This window comes from Cynara cardunculus, assembly GCF_001531365.2.
Source record: "Cynara cardunculus var. scolymus isolate 2C chromosome LG 3, CcrdV1, whole genome shotgun sequence".
Lineage (NCBI taxonomy): Eukaryota > Viridiplantae > Streptophyta > Magnoliopsida > Asterales > Asteraceae > Cynara > Cynara cardunculus.
The window spans coordinates 36,417,543-36,434,663 of record NC_037530.1 but is presented as its reverse complement, the minus strand read 5'-3'; the positions used below and the strand labels follow the sequence as shown (position 1 = coordinate 36,434,663).

Here is a 17,121-nt window from a genome sequence, read left to right as displayed (position 1 = left end):
TGGGTTGGGTTGAGTTCAAATAATAGTAACTCAATATCAACCCAATACCTACAGTTTGACCATTTTTCAACTTGATTAGACATCGGATTGCTTTGGATTAAGTTATTTCGCGTTGGATTGGATTGAGTTAATCGGATTAGTCGAGTTTTTTAGCACCCCTAATCTTAAATATGAATTAAAAAATATCATAAAAAAAATTCTTCAAAAATTCAAGGTGGTTATAATAATATGGATTTGTTTAGAAGACCACAATAAAACGCGCTTTCTTGCGGCGAGACGACAAGTGGGGGCCATGATGGACTTTAACTAAGCAGATTTACCCTCTTTCTTTCACTCAAACAACTGCTCCCAACGTCTACTCTCCCCTCATTCCTTCTTTCTATAACAATCAGCAACCGGCCGCCATGGGCAATTGCTGCCTCGGCGGTGCTGCCACTTCCCAATCTGCCATCCGCCGATCCTCTTCTCATCGAGATGCTAATGGTCCTAACGACGCCGTTGATGGTTATCTCAAGTCTCGCGGCTACCATGGCCTTTTCACTCAGATCGAGGTTTTCTTTCCACTGCTTTTTCTCTTTTACTTATTTTAGGATGCATATATCTATGTAATTAATCGGTTATGTATTCTGTAAGTATGAATTTTTGCCATATCTTTGCTGGAATATGCGCTTTTGACATATCACGAGTTCGTATGCTAACTTCATAGACGGTCGGTGTATTTTCGACAATGCAAAGCGGAGGTGCGAATTGTTAGTTCTAGTGACTGGTTAAAAGTTGAGAAATCTGTAGTTAGAGAAAAGGTTTGGATAATTCTTGATTGATGAATCAATGAGGGAGAGATTGTTCGAATTCATGTACATTGAAGTTGTGGGAGCTAATTCAGCAAAATATCAAAGCTATCTGAAGTGTAGGAGCAAGTAGTTGTATACTCCGTCCTATAATATGATATATTTTTTTTGTCTTGGATGTCAAATGGATTGCTTTCGGAATTACCTACTTATGCAACTTCATTTAAAAAGTTGATTACTTTTGCTAAACTTCACCCCGTGGTACAAATTGGTGAAAGATGGTGTTAAATTATACATGAATCAACATATGTCCATTCTGCATCCTCAAGTACTAGGCTTGACGTCAATGAACAAAAGTTTTTTCCTTTCCTTTCGGAAGGAGGGAGTTATTGTCTGTAGCATTGGTTTTATGTATTGAGGGATTCTTTCACATAATATGGTAGGCATGTTTCTTATCATAATCAGTGACTACAATTTGACGCCCTCTTTACTTGTTTCTCAAATTTCTGTAATTCCATTGGCGGATTTAGGCCTTACCGATTTTTCCAATGATCTTAGATATTCAATGGGGCCACAGTTGGACTGTATAATTCAGCTTCCAATGTGCATGCATGTTTTGTGTTTCTACTTGGTGCATTTGGATGCATTCCCTTTATATTAGCAAATTCTGTCGAATATTGGATTTAATGCCAGTTGATTCCAATGTACACCGACTCGTATTATCCTTCTATATAAGGGATCAAATTGCATTAATTAGGGGCTAATATATGCTCAGACAATAATTATACCTAAACCCCAATCCACAGACAGAAAAGCTGCCCATCTACTCACATCATACTAGAAAGTCTCAATTTTAGTATAAAAAAAAACCAAGCACCTCTAGGGTAATTAAGAATTGTGACTTTCTTGAATGATTTAGGTCAAGACACATCTTTAACAGCCAAGCATTATATATTAATATTGATGCATATTTATAATTATGATTATCTGTTAGAAGTTAAGGAAGTGGAATTGGCCCTAGCTGCCATCTAAAAACACTAGAAAGAGATTTTGGATAATCTTGCTCCAGAATCCAGATATTAGTTAAATGAACAGACATAGACAAGGATATCCTAAACTTTGCGGGATGCCTGAAGTAAACCATGTAATTGTCGGTCTCAAATCGAGTGTACGGGCCTTACCAAAAATGATGATTGAAGATCTATGCATCTGAAACTAATTGCTGAGTAATATAGTAGAATGGTTCACCATGTTTTGTAAAATGCTTTGTCGGTCTCAAATCGAGTGTACGGGCCTTACCAAAAATGATGATTGAAAATCTATGCATCTGAAACTAATTGCTGAGTAATATAGTAGAATGGTTCACCATGTTTTGTAAAATGCTTTGTGCTCATACCTAAATCGCTTCTTATAATAAATTTGTGCATGTATATTTCATTTCAGGAACATAATCTAGTGGCCTTTCTTTCTAAGAATGAACATATTACCAATCAGGATTTGATATGATATGATTAGGATTTCAGACCACATACTGTGTGGTTGGTGTTACTGCTCATATAGTGTGTTAATATTTCTTTAGTTTCTTATTCTAGATTTCCATAATTTAGAATCAGTTATTAATGTGAAAATGGTCAATATGACAATCGCTTTAAGAAAAAGGTTAATGTAATCAATTAAGTCAAATATGGCTCAATTTCATGATAATATCATGCTTATGTGTAAAATAACCACTCAGGCTTTCTGCTTAGAATATATATTTTTTGATAACTCGAAACATCTGTTCACTGCAACAATGGTGTTGAAAAGCTGAATGGTTTCCAACTTTCCATGATTCATCAAGCATGTACAATGATACTAGTGAAGTTTAAGTGTTGTCTGAGTGAGATCAGACCAAGCACAGACCTGATGGTCGATGGTATAATTGTGAACAATCTTAGAAAGTGTTTGTTATTACTCGCCATGTCGCTTTTAGTGTGCCAAACTATTTCATACAGCTGGAGAGTTGAGCTAGATTTCTGTAACAGGTGTCTTTTGTGCTTAAAAACCTCAATAAGTTCCAAATCAAAAGACTATTGAGGTTAGTTGATTGTCTAGGCTGAATTGGATTTATGTGGGTTGCAATAAATTATGCTTAAGAAAATGTCCACTTTCTAGCCATGGTAGTCATAATATGGGTGGTGGTCTGAGAGTGCAGCTCTATCATATCTKCCCTCTCATTCTTGCAGTTTGAGGTTTAACATTAGGCAGTCATGTAGGAGTGATGGCTGTCTACTGGGACTGGTATGCTTACAGCATTATGATTTTTGACCAACAAATCTTAAACTATTGCATGTTAACCTGTGCCTATCTCCATGTTCAAACTGTAAGTTTTTATTGTAACAGACACATGATTAACAATGCGTTAGGTATGTAATACTGTTATCGTACTTAATTACCTCAGCTTTCATTTTTCTGATGCATTAGGCAATTTCTTGCAGCTATCATTGTCTGCTTCAAATTTGCGTGACCGGGACGTGCTTTCCAAGGTAGGTTGCTTGCTTTCTTATGAGAACCTGGGGAGTTAATTGCATATTCCTGTGTACTGACTGCTGGTACTTCATGCATACTTGTTTTCAAGGCTCTGTCTTCCTCAGTTCCTAGCTCCTTAATTAGCATAGACAAAAGAAAAGGAACTTGATGGCTCTTTTATTTCAGTTGTTCTACCGAATGGTTCTTGAAATGCAACATGTAATTCCCAAAAAAATTACCGCTGCTTAATTGGACTAGAGTATGTGAATGAACAACCAGGAACAACCATAGTATTTTCATATTTCTCATATACAAATAAGTAGCAACTTGAATCCAGGCTATTCATAGAACTTTGAGTCATCCTTTTCAATTCTGATAATTCAGCAAGTATACGTTCCACTTTTTCTATGCCCAATAATTGAACTTGTGAGTTCTATCTCTATGTGGGTTATTGGTTGTGCCATCAAAAGCTTAAAGTTCTGTCACCTCCCCGATCGTTCAATTAAGGATGATTCGACATAACTTAACCACCTATTTGTTGACGAGAAAGAGAGCTAGTTCAGAGTGGAAAATGTTGTATGATTTGTGCAATGTGATATTTGTTTTAAAGAGAAAGAAAGAGAAAAATGTATTTTTTTGATGTACACCTCTCCAAGGCTCTATATTGAATCAAGATAGAACTGGATTTAGGTTGGAAGCTTATGAGTTGGAAGTCCGAAAAAAGATGAACATTCCATAAAAACAAGGAATCACTTATGAAGTAACTTGGAAGCTTATGAGTTAAAAAGACCGAAAAAAGATGAACATTCCTAAAATCACATGATCATGTGTTATCAATCAAATAACTCCCAACTCTTTGGGACCATCATCTTGTATATAAGGTATAAAACATATATCCACATGTACAGTCCGCATGAAATCTTACTGGTGGATATGCACGCTTATTGATTCATGTTTATGTTTATTGCAATCAACTACTATCTGGCTGATCTGCTCTCAGAAGTCCTGCTAGTCTGGGTCCCTGAGTTTCTTGTTAGACCATTTTAAGGGTAGTTTCATATGATATCATCAAGATGCATGTTTTCAGTATGATATGATGCTGCTGCTAGGAAATGAAGTCAAGCAGCCGGCCGCTATATAAACCACGTTCTTAAACTATGACAAGAAAAGAACCCGGATGCCATGTTGATACCTGTATCCTGATGGGACTAATCCAGAAAAGAACATGCGTGAACAAGAACTTTTTTTTTAATAGTTGACAAACAATATGGATTTTTTGAATTGTGACCCAAATTAACATCATGTAATAATGCATCTAATTGGAAGCACGTCAACTCTTTAAGAATATCAATCTATGTGTATGTGTTTAAAATCTTTTGGATGAAGTTGTTTGCTTCTTAATGATGCAAGTCTTCATCTTTTTACATGAAGATTTACCTGCTAGCTCACAGATATATGTTTCATTTATAGAGTGATCCTATGGCAGTTATCTATACAAAAGGAAGGGATGGCTCATTGCAAGAGATTGGTCGTACTGAAGTTGTCCTAAATTCATTAAATCCCCAGTGGATTAAGAAAGTTATTATCACTTATCATTTTGAGGTGGTTCAGACACTGTTGTAAGTTTTTGTAGATCATGTCTTTGTTTTCATACATGTACTTTGTCAATATTATTTACTATTTATCTTGTATCACAGGTTCCATGTGTATGATGTTGACTCTCATTTTCATGGACTAGAAGAAAAGGTATATAATATGATTCTATATTCTAAGAACTTCCTTAGGACTTCAAAACTCTTATAGCCTGTCACTGTTATGATTCAAAGTATATTACTGAATTTACTAGCATTGTATAGGTATTAAGTTATTTCTCAGTATAATTGGGTGAGTTAAAGAAGAGATGAATATCCAGTTGTCAAGTTCATCCTGATTTTGTCGGAATTTGCATAAAACTTACCAACTACAAGCCTGATTATATACTATCAAGTGACAGCAGATGTTTTAACTGATTGCTACTTATCAAGAGAACATTCATTAATGTGATTACATGAGGACTGTAAATTTGGAGATTTATGTTGCTTTGCTTGCTTTAATTAGTTATTAATAATATTTGATCTATTAGTTGACTTCAGATTCAGTCTATGAATGAGAGATAATATGTAACAGTTGTATTGGCATCAACCCTAAACTAGAACATGGAAAACTGAAGCAACATCGAAAATTTGATGAAACAGAGTGAGCAAAGACTTGTGATATTGTCATTGTTCCATCTGAAAGTTAATTGCAGACCACCTGTCTTTCATCTCAACCCATTGATTAATCCTTCACTTCGTTCGTAGTTTCATCACTGCTTGTATCACTACTGCTCACTGATGTGCACCATCAACCAAGGTCTTCTCTATTAATGCTATTTATTGATGCCAACTAAATTTTCTATGACCTGGTGGAGATACTTGATGCATGGTCGAACAAAGAGACACCCTATTTGCATTTCTCGGGGAAAACGTCTGGCCCGAGTCACCAAATTCTTGATTTTGAAATATCACTTCCAATCCTAGGCAGAAATGGTTAGGATCTATGTTGCACGCCTGCACGGGCACAAATTCAAGCCTAACGCTATAAGAAACAGCCGACATAGGCCTGGAGCTCTTTTTGATATGAGATAATATTACAAATGTGAACTACGAAGAAAGTTAAAAAATGTATCATATACTGGAGTTTGATTCCTATGGAGAAATAAATGAAAAGGACCATGGTTACAGATTCTTTCTATTTTTGGAGATGGCACACCAATTCACTCATTAGCTTGTTTTTTACATCTTTTATCTGGTCGTGTTAATTGTTTTAAGTAAGCAAGATACCCTGTGAATGACTTTGGAAGAACCATAATAGCATTTTATGTTTATCCTGTAGATGCTTAAGTTGGACGAACAGCAACTTCTGGGCGAGGGTACTTGTTTACTATCCGAGGTATCGGCTATTTATCTGTTTTCTTCTTTAATTTTGTCATAACTCATAAGCAATTACACCCTACTTGGAATGTTTACCAGTGAAATAATTTTGGTATGGTTGGTTGAGAAAGTCATGTTGTGCCCTTGTCTAGATTTGTGTATTGGTGTGTTCATTGTCACAGGTGAATGTAAACTTGTTGAATCATCTTGTCTTTTCAAATGAATTGGCTATTGGTTTTACAAGTATGTCTCCATTTTCTATGGTTTGCAACATTAAATTACCACCCATGACATGCAAGTCAAACTATCTTTCTCATGTGATAGATTATGGTTGCTGTATAGTGTTCCCTCTTATTCTGTTTATTTTATATTCCTCTCTTCTTTGGATGCTAGTACTTAATAATATAATCACTGGGTTTCATTTGTAAAAGCTCATTGAACACCAAATCTGAGAACTACACAATGAACACTCATATATTTGACATAAATCATATGTTTGTAACTGTAAAATGCTGATTTTATTTCTACATAGATAGTAACCAGACCAAACCGCACGTTGCCGGTAGATCTTGTGGGAAGAGTAGAATCTACCAGCTCTACTCATCCAAAGAAACTTGGGCAGCTCACAGTTCATGCAGAAGAATGTGTTGTCTCAAAGACTACAACGGAATTGGTATTTAGGTGCATGGATTTAGAGAATAAGGAACGCTTCTCCAAAAGTGTATGGACCTTCTGATCAATCACTCTCTCATGGGTTTTATCATAATGTAACTACACTGATTCATTTCATATTGTTTCTTGAAGGATCCCTTTTTAGTAATATCTAAATGTGTGGAGAGTGGGCATGCTGTTCCAATTTGCAAAACAGAGGTCTTGAAAAATGATCTAGATCCAACATGGAAACCTGTCTCTATAAGCATCTCACAAGTTGGAAGCAAGGTATAAACAGGCTATATTGAAACTTATATGTGTGTGTGTAGAGGAATTGTGCACCTTCAGCAATTCTGTGTTAATCCTGTGTATCAACCATCACAAACTTCAAATAAAATTTGAACTTGATATTTAACGAGAAACCTGGGTGGTCGAGAATTTTATATATTTAATCACTCACAAGCCCACTTGTTGGTCCCGAGAATGTAGGTTTTAAAATTACAAGCGCACCTGTAGTAGATAACATACTAAAGCAGCTGTTATAACCATATAGAATTAAAACGAATTCTATGTGTTTAACATTATGGTTGCAAATTGTGGAGTTGAGAGCTTTGTAGCAACTGTTCTCTGTTTGAATCTGAAAAAGAGTATCTGCAAAATGCGAAGGAAATCATGTGTACAAAGGACTTCCCTTCTCAATCCCTCAAAGTTTGAGGATCCGTTGTGCACCGAGGCTCCCTTTTTATGGTTGCAAATTGAGTCGGGGGATCTCCCAATTCCTGATGTAAAAACTTTAGTTTCTGAAAGCAGTACTATTCGTATTCTAGTAACCTTAAATATATGTTATCTAGTGGTGGAATGCTGAACTGCTCAGAAGGTCTTGCTCATGAAGCATTCATCATTTTCAAATTAATTAACTTACACATACCAAAAGCTATGAACCAGCCACCTATGGACACTCTAAACGACAACAGTGAAGTTTAAGTAGGTGCATATGGCAGACACTAAATTATGAGGGTGAAGTGCTGAGTTTGTGCATATGGTTCCTGCCATGATTAATTTTTCATATTCTGCATTGTCAGCATATGTAATTAGGCTCCAACCTATATCATGCTCTTACTCATTTAGTAATTCCTAGTTGCTATTTAGATCTTTAGTCAAATCTATGCAGGAAACTCCACTCATTATTGAGTGCTTCAACTTCAATAGTAACGGGAGGCATGATTTGCTTGGGTAAGTGAATTACTATATTCTTTGGCTTCCTTTTTCATTATTTATAGACAAAATGCTTATATTTATATTTCTTTCTTTTTAAATTAATGTGTGCCATTCAGCAAAGTTCAGAAGTCGCTTGTTGAGTTGGAAAAACTATCTTCTGGTGGGGAGGGAGAGCATTTGTTTGTACCTGTTGCTATTGGGAAAGATCATCAGACTAAGGTCCTAATTCCCATCCAGATGTTAGCATACATGCTTATGTGTGTGCCTGTAGATTTATATCATTGTGCTTTGCTCTTATCACTATTTATTAATTGAATACAGGTATTAAAGAGTCGGCTCTTTGTGGACAAGTTTTCTGAAAGTGTTCATCATACCTTCCTGGATTACTTGGATAGTGGCTTTGAATTGAACTTCATGGTGGCCATAGATTTCACAGGTATCTCATTCTGTCTAGAAGTGCATGTGTTTCCCTCTTACCTGATAATTAGTGCCTTTTTAAGAAGTGCTTTATAAATTGTCAAATGACACAACCGTGCAAAGTGTTTTCTTGTCTTAGCTATATGAAAGGGTACCAGAAGTTTATCCCATCTATCATAGTATAATGCCAAATCTACCACGATTTCAATAATATATCATCGCAAACAACGTATCCTCAATTTCTTAAAGGTCCATACACGCAAACAACAGACCAGTAACATACCAATTCCTGATGCAGTTTGAGGGAGCCCATCTCCAAAACCCATCTGTTTCCCTTTCCAAAGATCCCCCTGTTTTATGCGATTTTCTATAGGATTTACGTTAGGAGAGAGATCTGGTGGACTACGATAAACAAAGTTCCTTGCTCAGAAGTTTTAATTGAGTTAACTGTTGTACCTTGTCGATTCCCCTCAAAAGACGTTCCACTGCCAGTTGGTCCAGTGCTTGTTTGGTTGAATTTGGAATGCGTAGTGATTGGTTTGCTGTTTCATCTTGGATGGCATAGTGATTGATGGAAAGTGAAGAGGGTAATGAAGAAGATAGAATATGAAGATCTTCAGTAGAATTTTTGATAGATTTGCTCATTTCAGTCCTTTTTTCCAAAAAGTTTCCACATTGAGGTTTTTTATTTTTTGTTCTCATATCTAGTTGGATTCCGGCATAAAAAAGATGACAAGGAAATATGAGATTTCCTGACCAATCAGTAGACCAGAATGTTTAGTTGAAGAACAGAACAAGTATTGTTGGTCTTGTTGGCTAAAGTTCTAGTACATTGTCACATTGACAAATCATGAAAAGTATATTGGTCTTTTTGGTAATTAACACAATGAATAAATCTATGGCAATTATTAGTATGACCATCAACTCACCATTGTTCCCTTTTATGGAAAGAATGTAATTGTTAAAAGAGAGATTGTGCATTAGTTCACATAGTCATTCTGCTAAAAGTAACTATGGTTAGTTTGGTGGTTTCCATAAATTTTCCCTTAAATGAAGCAACCTCATTATTTTTTGGTGGGTGTAGATTTAACTAGAAGGTCTACTTTGTATGATTTTGCATCTAACTCTCTGATGGTTGCACTAAACTGGACATGGAACATCTGATATGTTTTTATTTCCCTTACCTTTCTTGACTTATTGAGGTTCCTTCAACTGTTACCTATTTCACTTATCCAGCATCGTTGGACATTTGCCTTGGAATTCTATACTTATGCTTCTTAACTCCTATTTTCTATTTTCAGCTTCAAATGGAAATCCTCGTTTGCCAGATTCCTTACATTATATTGACCCTTCTGGACGTCCAAATGCATACCAGAAGGTGAGAATCCTATTTTTTGCATAATTTTATAGAAAATAGGTACACTTCTAAACATATAATGGTATTTGTATTATTAGGCAATACTAGAGGTTGGAGAGGTACTGCAGTGTTATGATTTTGACAAGAAATTTCATTCATGGGGCTTTGGAGCACGTCCAATTGATGGTCCTGTCTCTCATTGTTTCAACCTCAACGGGAGCAGTGGGCACTCAGAGGTGGAACTTCTATCAATAGTTTTAAAATTTTATTTGAAATCTTGAGCTTGCCATATTGGTGTTACATTTTTAGGTTTTTCCTTGATTTTTTTTAAATGCTAATATTCTAACATATTTTCTCTTTGTTGTCTCTCAATTTATTATATTTCCAGGTTGAAGGAATCCATGGAATTATGATGGCATATGCAAGCGCCCTTTTTAACGTCACACTTGCAGGACCAACCCTATTCGGACCTGTGATTGCTGCTGCTGCAATGATAGCCAGCCAGGCTTTGGCTGCTAATCAAAAGAAGTACTTTGTTTTGTTAATCATCACGGTATGCATCATCATTCCTTAGACTACAATAATGTTAATTTCGTTGTTGGTTTCATTACAATTACTTCACTGAGAATGTCACAGGATGGAGTGATAACAGATCTACAAGAAACAAAAGACGCTCTTGTGAATGCATCGGATCTGCCACTGTCTATTCTTATTATTGGAGTTGGTGGAGCCGACTTTAAGGAGATGGAGGTACTAGAATTACTTCTTTGCCCTTCTTGTTTGCCAATTCATACCAGAGCTTCAGCAACTGTATTTACTTAGGGGGTCTGGTTTTCTCAAATTCTAATGTTTGCAGATTTTAGATGCCGATAAGGGAGAGAGACTTGAAAGTACAACAGGACGTGTTGCAACACGCGATATAGTCCAATTTGTTCCCTTTAGAGATGTACAAGGTGAGTCATGGTTTCTTCTGGGTTGAGCCCATTTCTCCCTTTCTCTCTTGATATGCATGTGAGTGGGTGCCAAAATGGTGTCTTGTGACACCCACATTTCCATGTCGCCACTTGCATCATAAATGTACTTAAATATCAATATAACATAAATAGCATGAACATAAACGCATGAGCAAAAAAATCATACTTTCATGTTCATGCTATTTATGTTATATTGAGGTTTTAGTATATTTATATTACAAGTGACGGGTGTTATTTTAGAATACCAAGCTTAAACCGCTATTTGTGCAAGTTAAGATTTCGGCCTTAAGAATCTGATGTTTTAGTATGTTTATGATGTAAGTACGGTTTGGAAAAGTGGGTGTCACAAGTTGGTATCTGAGTTATTCCGCAGAATGAGTTATACAAGCGGTGCTTATGAAATAGGTCTTCCCATACAAAAAAGACGACGTAGATCCAACTATATGCCCAATGAGTTGTGTGCAGCGAGATCTTTTCTCGGGCATTATTCAACATGTGAAATACCTAAAAACTGCTACCTGATGCAGTTTTTTGCTCCATATGTAATTTTAAATTGGGAGGCAAATCCATCCAACGCATTTTACCATAGTATTTGAACTTTAGGAGGAAACCATCCAACACGTTTTGCCGTAGCATTTAAACTTTAAGTTCATGGGGTACTAACCCACCACCGCACACTCAAATAACACAAAACAATCCCTCATGGAAGATTAACATTCCCCAGTATGATTCACTCAATGGAATTGAACTAGAGACCTCCCGCTTCCTAAGGTGCTAGGTGACTTGGTGATTAATTACCATTGACCAACCATTCAACACAATTTTAGAACACCAACCAAAAGGTAAATCCAACAGTCTAGATATGAGATAATACGCTCTACAACATCAGCGAACCAAAAGCCTAAAATTTGGTTAAGTTTTCCCTCTCAGATTGGTGTTACATATATGGAAAGCCCGTCATTTTCATCGGAGTAGCTAGATTTCAAGCGATACACCTGACTTGTAAGGCTTCATGGATGCCCTTATCCTTTATCTAGATTCTAGCCATAAAAATTAAATCCACAATGTTCATGATACCGTTCATTATATAGTACTATTTCTCCCCTCCATATCATGTTACGCCGGATGGCATGTCATTTTAATTGGAGTATAACGCCACACACATTCCCTCATACTTTTTCGATAATTCAAAGGAAGATCAATCAAATCAATTTCCATAGGCATCGAACAAATGGAGCTAAATTGCAGAGAAGTTTAGGTATTTTGCAATTCAGCTCTACTTTTTCTATTCCTATGGAAATTGATTTGATTGATCTTCCTTTAAATGGTCAATTCGACATCAAATTGGTAACTGCCGTTAAAGAATTTTACTTGTGTAAAAGCCAACCCCGGTCACCAGAGTTCTTGGACCTGTCACTAACGGGAGATGCTATGTGATGTAATAAACATCCATGTGGAGACTTCTATATATGCATAGTAATGTCACATGGGGAAATCTTTCCTTACCATCAAACTCGAAAAAAAAAAACTAGCAGCACGTTCGATCGAAAGAGTCAACGTTTGACTTTCAAGTGTGAAACTTAACTTTAGAAATGTGGGAGGATAATGATTACTTTGAATACAAGGCAATAGCAGCAGTATTGTCAAGTTTGAATTTGGGAAGTGGAAATTTTGAATCATCAAAAGCTGACTTTATTTCTTGAATCGAGTGTAAAACGTGTCCAACTGATTATGAGAGTTGGCATATTGCAGGTGGAGGAGAAATCTCTGTTGTTCAGTCTCTTTTGGAAGAACTCCCCTCACAATTCTTAACCTTCATGAGAAACAGAGATATTCATCCAAATACATGTTGACATACAAAATTGTATATATATATATATATATATGTTACTTTTCTTGTGCAATTTTCGGTTTCATCGTCTTCCTCCTCATCTTCGTGATGTGGTTAGATTTGGTGGGTCATTCATCTGTGTGTTAATGACCCACTAAATCTACCCACATAGCAAAAAAAAAAAAAGGGAGATAGAGACACATTGAAATCCATGACTTCATTTTGAAGAGATAGAAAGCCCACAATTTCCATGTTGTGCTGGTTGACAAGTACATGGAGCTGGTTGACCTGTACTTTGCCAAATACTATGTTCAAAACTTGTGGTTGGGTTGGACAAATTGTAGTCTCTTTCTATTTTGTTACCATCTTGTAACTTAAGTTTCTTTTTACATGGAAAATTACATTTGAGCTTATAAGATATTCCGGGTTTGTTCATGTTTTTTGTTTGACATTTCGTATAGAAATTGATATTTTTGTGGTTTATAAATTGAACCATTTTTAGGCGTGTTTACATTATACATGACAAATACCGAGAATCTTACCCGGTAAGTGAGAGAGAAGACTCTTACCTAGTTCGCGTTTACCGGGTAGGAAAGAGTTACCGACAATTCATTTTGAAAGCCGAGAATGTTATCCGATAAGGTTTACCTGATGATAAGATTTAAAAACCCGGTACTTTAGTTTGACTTTCTAAATTTAGAAGTTGCAGAAAGACTGGTGAGTGTTTGGCAGGATTAGGTTAGGGTTCATACCTCCTTTTTGTTTTAAAGGCTTTGAACCATATTTCGTTTACTACAACTTTCAATCCGACAAAACCTGCCATTTTCAAAAGGTCAAACACCCTTCTTAAATCAATAAACTTCACTTCTATCAATTATCATACATCGATCTCAGTATTCGCAACCATTTATACCAGTCCGTATCAATTGCACATCTTTATTAAAGATCGATTATGTCGTAATCAGTCACGTGGCATGACCGATTAAGAGAATAGGCTATATGTTCCTCGGTAATTTGTTGGGTAATGTGAATTCAACTTGTCCACCCAAACTCGTCAAATCTTGATCTCTTCAATTTCTCTCTCTTAAATGTTTTTAGCATGATTGTACTTTATAAGTCTCATCCACAATAGCTAAACTATTTTAGAAGTTTGACAGATCTAAGTAAAAATACGTTTCGACGGTTATATTAAACTCTCGTTTAATAAAAAAAAAATGTCCAAATTTATAAAAGAAGAGAGATGGTTAACCAATTATGATTTTTTTTTATTAATCTGGATATCCAACCCGTTATGCGAGCCAACTAATCCCAAGGCGACCACCTGCTTTGCAGATAGTCCGAAGTCATCGCATTTGAACCTCCATGACCACAACAAGATTTTTATTCCTCATTGGATTTGAACCTGATACCTCCTGGTATTTTTTAACCTTTAGAGTCAAACTCAAACCAATCAGGTACCACCCTTGTCGTAAATTTGGCCAAAGGGGATTTTTATGTTTTTGTTGTGTACCCATTTGGGCACACGCATGGAATCAAGAACCATGACCCAACACTTTTTCCAACTTTTGAAACCATGGGTTCATGATCCAATGCCACATAAAGGTCTAAAGGTGATGAGAAATTTAGTCCGTACCACATTTGTTGTTGTTTTTATATGTGTGTTGGATTTATTCGTAACACGGTTTGGTGTGTGAATGTGAAGATTATCGTCCAAAAAAACATGCACATCATGTTAGACCAAAAGAAAGCTTTAAAGACGAAAAGTTAAAAAGCAACACAAAGAAGATGGCATCAGATTTCACATGCATTTATCACATCCTAAATCAAACATATTACTCCAAGGATAGTCGAGGTATGCACAAGCGGGTCCAGATACCCAGTATGGTATATTTAGACAGATAAATTTAATTAAAATATCATTTAAAGTTATGGGTTGGGTTTCTAGTGAGAATAAGAGTTATGATGAGAATCTGAGAACAAAACAGTCATATTCAAGTCTTTTATTGTTACTAGAAGGGTACTCGTACAATGCAGCGAGATAAATCTCCATTTTAATGTTTAGTTTTTATTCTTTGTCTCTATCGATATAATACGATTATGTATGGTCTTGAGAAAGCGATAATGCTTTTATTTTTGAATGAACATAGATTTGAAGATGGCATGAAAATTTGAAAAAAATAAAATCGATAAATAGTTTTTTTTTTTTTTTGTAACTTCTTTAATTCAAATTTTTATTGTAATTTAATTTAGGTTTAATAACAAAGTAATTTATATAAATATAATAATTAAACATTATGTTAAAACTCGATGATTATCTTGATTATATTTAAGATTTTATATATTTAAAATGAATGTTTATCATGTATTTGATTATGTTTATCTGCAGTTAGTTACATGAATTCAAATATAGAGCTTTAATAAGTTGTATTTATACAAAATTACTTGTAATCTTGAATTTTAAGTAATATGCATCAATAAACAGTACTTCATGCATAAAAAATAGTTTTTAAAATAATTTTTGTCAAATGCTTTATAATATAGTATAAATTTATTAACAAAATTCGTTACTATTTTTTTATTAACCTGGATATCCAACCCGCTATGCGAGTCGACTAATCCCAGAACGACCACCTACTTCATAGGTAACCCGGAGTCACCATATTTGAACGACCACAAGGGGATTTTTATTCCTCTTAGGATTTGAACTTGAGACTTGCTGGTACTTTTGACCTTTGGAGCTCAAGCTCAAACAAATTGAACATCATCCTTGTGGTTAAAATACGTAACTATTACTACTATAAAAAATGAAATTTAATAGAAAAAAACCTGGGATATCACCGAAAGAAATAAAATTGAAATGTCAAAATGTTGAATGTAAGAAATGATAAACAAAGATTGAGAGGCTTAATGTCAAAATTCGAAGTCATCGGATACAACAAAAGTATCTTAATTAATATTCAATTCCTTTTGGTTTTATTTATCCATAATTTAATTTTTTTGACGAAATAATTAATATGCTTTTTTAATTAGAAGATAATTAAAGTTGATAAAACATATGAAGTCATGATTAATTTCATCCATAATTCCATATCTTGTACACAAATTGATGAATTTGTACAGGAATCTTATACCACTTCTTACGTGAGTTGGTCAAATGAATGGTAACATGCATCATATATATATATATATATATATAGGGGCATATTCAAGGGAGAACTGAATTGTTTGTGGTAACTATGAGAACCAATATTAACCACAAATCAATAGATACATTAGGAAATTTATAAATTTGATAATTTTAAATWAAAATYTTAATGCAAGGATATTTTTGGTATTTTMWMTCYTCTCTCCTCTCTTCTCTCTCCGGCCACCGTTCTCCAGCCTCCGGCCACCGTCCTCCGGTGATACCACTATGATACCACTGTGATACCTAAAAATATTGACTCTGTTAAACAAAAGATACATTGTGATACCTAATCATATATAAGATGCATAGTGATACCACTGTGTTACATCTTCGATCGACCACACAAACGACATCAATGTGATACCCAAGCATATATATGATGCATTGTGATACCATTGTAGTATCACCGGAGGACGGTGGCCGGAGAGAGAAAAAAGGAGGGAGGAAAGTTTTAAAATACCAAAAATATCCTTGCATTAATGTTTTAATTCAAAATTGCCAAAATTATAAATTTCCTAATTTATCTATTGATTTGTGGTTAATATTGGTTCTCACAGTTACCACAAACTAATTAGTTCTCATTTGATTAGGCCCCTATATATATATATATATAATGAAAACCATGCAAATGCTATTAAATTTGTAAGGAGGGTGTGTGAGTTTATTTGTTGTATATAAATATTATATACTTAAAAAAAATGTTATTAAATTTGTGAGGATTAACCTTTAACCATTTCCTTTTGTTTAATTTTAATCCTTGTTTCATATTTTTTTCTATCGTATGTGAACTTATGTGTGTTAATTTGTATATATGTCTCGTATATAAAACACGTATATTACTTGTGAACTATTTGTGTATGTTTTATATATAAAACATGCACACAAATTCATACAAGCCAGAAAAACATGTAAAACAATTATAATATGAATCATAGATTAAAACTCAATTAATTATATATATATATATATATATATTAATAGGGTGAGTGAAAACTATCATTGTACAAAAGTGTTAGCACGCTCATATCATATGTGATGTTGTACTCCATCACATATGAAATAAGAGATGCAAACATCCTTTGGCCTCACGGATCAAGTCGCATGCACACCACCAAGTTTTTTATGTGTATCATCATATGTGATATGAGTGTATTCGTGTTTTTATTAAAATGCCGATGTTCTTACTTGAACTCACTCCTATATTTTGTGTGTGTATATATATATATATATATAATATAT

At 34.9% G+C, this 17,121-nt stretch overlaps 1 protein-coding gene across 1 annotated transcript; it reads left to right on the top strand.

The window, feature by feature from the left end:
• Positions 1-404: 404 nt before the first annotated feature.
• LOC112509208 (protein BONZAI 1-like) lies at positions 405-12,717 on the top strand. Its single transcript, XM_025114064.1, has 16 exons — positions 405-551; positions 3,266-3,313; positions 4,767-4,915; positions 4,994-5,042; positions 6,210-6,266; positions 6,780-6,968; positions 7,052-7,186; positions 8,070-8,131; positions 8,233-8,335; positions 8,438-8,552; positions 9,835-9,911; positions 9,989-10,126; positions 10,279-10,443; positions 10,527-10,640; positions 10,747-10,843; positions 12,617-12,717. Exons 1-16 carry the CDS (start codon positions 405-407, stop codon positions 12,715-12,717), a joined length of 1,746 nt encoding a protein of 581 aa, XP_024969832.1.
• Positions 12,718-17,121: the final 4,404 nt, after the last annotated feature.

Excerpts from the sequence above, each read along its gene's own strand:
- LOC112509208 (XM_025114064.1), top strand. The coding sequence starts at position 405 with ATGGGCAATTGCTGCCTCGGCGGTGCTGCCACTTCCCAATCTGCCATC. Across the intron at positions 8,132-8,232 it reads GGGAGGCATGATTTGCTTGG|CAAAGTTCAGAAGTCGCTTG; the intron begins GTAAGTGAATTA and ends TGTGCCATTCAG. Across the intron at positions 10,127-10,278 it reads GGAGCAGTGGGCACTCAGAG|GTTGAAGGAATCCATGGAAT; the intron begins GTGGAACTTCTA and ends TTATATTTCCAG.